The sequence below is a fragment of the Verticillium dahliae genome, genomic scaffold (assembly GCF_000150675.1).
Source record: "Verticillium dahliae VdLs.17 supercont1.6 genomic scaffold, whole genome shotgun sequence".
NCBI lineage: Eukaryota > Fungi > Ascomycota > Sordariomycetes > Glomerellales > Plectosphaerellaceae > Verticillium > Verticillium dahliae.
The window spans coordinates 1213150-1216265 of NW_009276926.1; the positions used below are offsets into that span (position 1 = coordinate 1213150).

Below are 3116 nucleotides of genomic sequence, written 5' to 3' on the forward strand. Positions count from 1 at the left end.
AGATGCCACCAGTGCCGTCGCGGGCGGGGAAGCGGAAGGTCGCGTTGGGGCCCCAGTTGCCAGCAATCTTGTTCAGGACAACGTTCTTGGTCACGAGCTTCAGGTTGGGCGCAGCGACACGCTCGCCGAGCCAGGCGCATTGCATCTGAGATTTTGTCAGATACACCGATAGAGCCTAGAAGAGCCGTGGTTGGGTCGTACCTTGGTGGTGGGAACAGCCCACACCTTGTAGTTGTAAGGACGCATGAAAATGTTTGCAATACCCTCTCCAATGTTGCGAACGATCCACTCGTCAAAGTCCTTGGGCTTGGTGTTGGAGACACGAGCCTCGAGGGCGGCGTCGATGAGACCGTCCATGCACAGAACCTGGTCCTCCTTGGGAAGCATGGAAATGTTGTTCTGGAAGGGGTAAGGGACCCAGAGGCCCTTGTAGCGGACGTAGGAGATGCGCTGGTGGGTGTACCAGTCATCCTCCTTGGGAAGAGCGTCATCAATGCAGTCGTCGAAGTACTTGTAGTGGGAGAAGATGACGTGACCGCCGACATCGTAGAGCTGTGGTTCGGCACGAGTTAGTGTATAGCTCAATGTGTTCGTGTTGGTGCAAGGCACACAGGGGCGAGGGCAGTATCACTCACGAAGCCTTCAGGGGTGACATCGGTGGACGCAAGACCACCAGCCTTCTCGTTGGCGTCGAGAATAAGCCATGAGGGACCGTTCTGCCGGCGCTGGTCAGTATTTTGTGTTTTCCAGACGGTTCTCACGATCGAGGACTCTGGCGGTGAGGACATACCAGCTGGTTGAGGCGCTTGGCGGCTCCCAGACCGGTCGGGCCAGCACCGATGACGAGGACGTCAACATTACTATCGTAAAGTATATCTTGTCAGCAGCCACACTTGTCGACAGCTTTGCACAGACCGGCGAGAGGGTGCGGTGCGAGGCACTGGGAAGGGGATACTCACATGTCGGCCATGGTGGGGAAGATGTCCTTTTGCTTTGGGAAGGTGGGGGAGAAGGAGTGGCGGTATGCTTCACGACGATGGACGTGTGTGAAGACGGAGACAAGATTCAAGCAGCAGACAGAGCTGTGAGAAGAAAGGACGTGAGGTTCTGCGAGAGGCGAGAGTCTAGAGGACCAGCAAAGGAGAATCGAATTGAGGGGTGTATTGGCACGTTGCCGTAGATATTGAAGTGGGCTTTAGGCTGGGAGGAGGAAAAAGGAGGTGCCCTGCGCAGCCAGCGCAGCTAGCTCTGCGGCAACAGAAGGAGGGGCCCAGATTTATTTTTCTGCAGGGGTCATGAGAGGCCGGGGGTCGATGGTGGGCGGGCAGGGACGCCGGGGCCAGACGCCAGACGCCAGGAGAAGTAGTTGCCCAACCCTTCCTTGCCTTCCCAGGTGATGATGCGGGTACCGTGGACTTGTACTGGTATACGGGCAAGGGCAAGTACCTACCACCTACCACCTATTTTCCAGGTGTGAGCCCCACTACTGCCACCACGACTGTGACCACCACATCGACTACTGCCACCGCCCGGGTTTTCTCCTCCACCCCCTTCCCCCGCCGCCTGCGCGCTTCTCTGTAACTGCTATCCTCTGCAAGTTCTGGACCCTCTTCTGGTCATACCTCGACGAGTCACCTAATTTCTACGGTCGCGTCACGCTATCACGACTGTCTACCTTGTGGGGGCAGGGCACAAGTATCGGCCAGAGCTTCTGGCCGCCGATGGGGGCCTTGCTGTGCAGCGGACGCAAGTAACCTTCGTTGTCGTGGCTTCAATGAAGGCAATGAAGGTAATAAGATGAAACAAGTTGCGAGAGCCAAGCATCGAAAACCATCCCAAGAGAAAGCGGATACAATGCAGTGCCTGGCCTTTCCCTGCAATGAGCACACAGCTTGAGCAACCGCCCTGCACAGCATACTAAAGTACGCCAAGTTTGGGGCGGACGAGGATCCATGCGCTGTCGACGATCCGCGGCTCACGCCATGCCCACCTCGCACATACTGATAGACGGCTTTTGTTGTGGGGGATGGCAAACAACTACGGTACCTTTCCCACTGCGACGGTACACGGCGACCTACCGCATCAACTCTGGCCATCGATTCACCGCTCACACAGATCTGGCTGACGCTTGAACAGCCTCCCTGGGTACTGTGCTGTCGCGCGCTTGCCATAGCCAAACGATGGGCACTCGAGTCAGATTCACCACTCTGATGCCGCTCTCGCCGGAGGTTGATCCCCATTGTTTGACCGCTTCTTGGTCCAAGGGGACCGTGGCAGGTTGGACTGGCATCAAAGATCGCGCCTACGAAGTCAAATTCGGCCCCTCGCCCCGTCTGGCAGTTGGTCGCCTGAGATGGCTTTGCCTATGCATGTAACCCACTAGTCCTCCATCTCGCTGGATAATAACGAGGAAACAATCTCATCAAACGTAGCTCGGTCCATCGACGCCTCTCTTCAGCCAACCTATTCGTTTTACGTCGATGGTTCCCGGCCTGCCACGAGTCTGATAACGAACCCTGCTAAGCGCAATCTCATGGAAATTGATGTCAATTACCCACGCCCAGGCCTCATCCGCCGCCGCTGCATGTCACCGTGGCACGACTTCGGCTTCGACGCCCCTGGCACGTAACGTTGTTCACCCTGTGCGCCTCATTTGTCTGAATTCGAGAAACGTCTGCCCAAAAGAGACGGTCACTGCGAGGACCAGCACCAGCTGGTGGTCAAATCAAGCCAATACAAGCCCAAGATTCGCCCACGGGTATCTCGATAGCCACCCATATTTTAACACCAGTGCCGAATGCGGTCGCAGGGTCTGTCTGGCCAGGGACGTTCAGACATACTCTTCGTCTTTCTGACGACATACCCTCACCGTATTGGAAAATACGCTTCGTCCACGGGATAATGATGCCAGTTCAGCCGTCTCCCACCACCCGCCCTGTCGGAGGACAAATCTGCTTCATCTCATTCATTCAGCGGTTGCAATCAATCGCCATCGTACGCTAGGGAGGATGGGAAGTGCAAATTGATCTCCCCCCTGATCTTTCAAGGATTGGTCACACATCACCATCCGCCCCGGGCCCGTGTGCTTTGGTATATGCCAGAATGCTTTGCAGGAT

The 3116-nt window shown here is 56.3% G+C and overlaps 1 protein-coding gene across 1 annotated transcript in view; it reads right to left on the reverse strand.

Moving 5' to 3' along the window:
• Positions 1-970, reverse strand: part of VDAG_03915 (UDP-galactopyranose mutase) — a gene marked incomplete at both ends in the record, with an annotated part of 2011 nt that extends 1041 nt beyond the window's left edge. Inside the window, 4 exons of the mRNA XM_009653999.1 lie at positions 202-552; positions 636-725; positions 791-860; positions 960-970. Of these exons, the coding sequence (XP_009652294.1) occupies positions 202-552; positions 636-725; positions 791-860; positions 960-970 (522 nt within the window). The remainder of the gene's footprint in view (positions 1-201; positions 553-635; positions 726-790; positions 861-959) is intronic.
• Between the last annotated feature and the right edge of the window lie 2146 nt (positions 971-3116).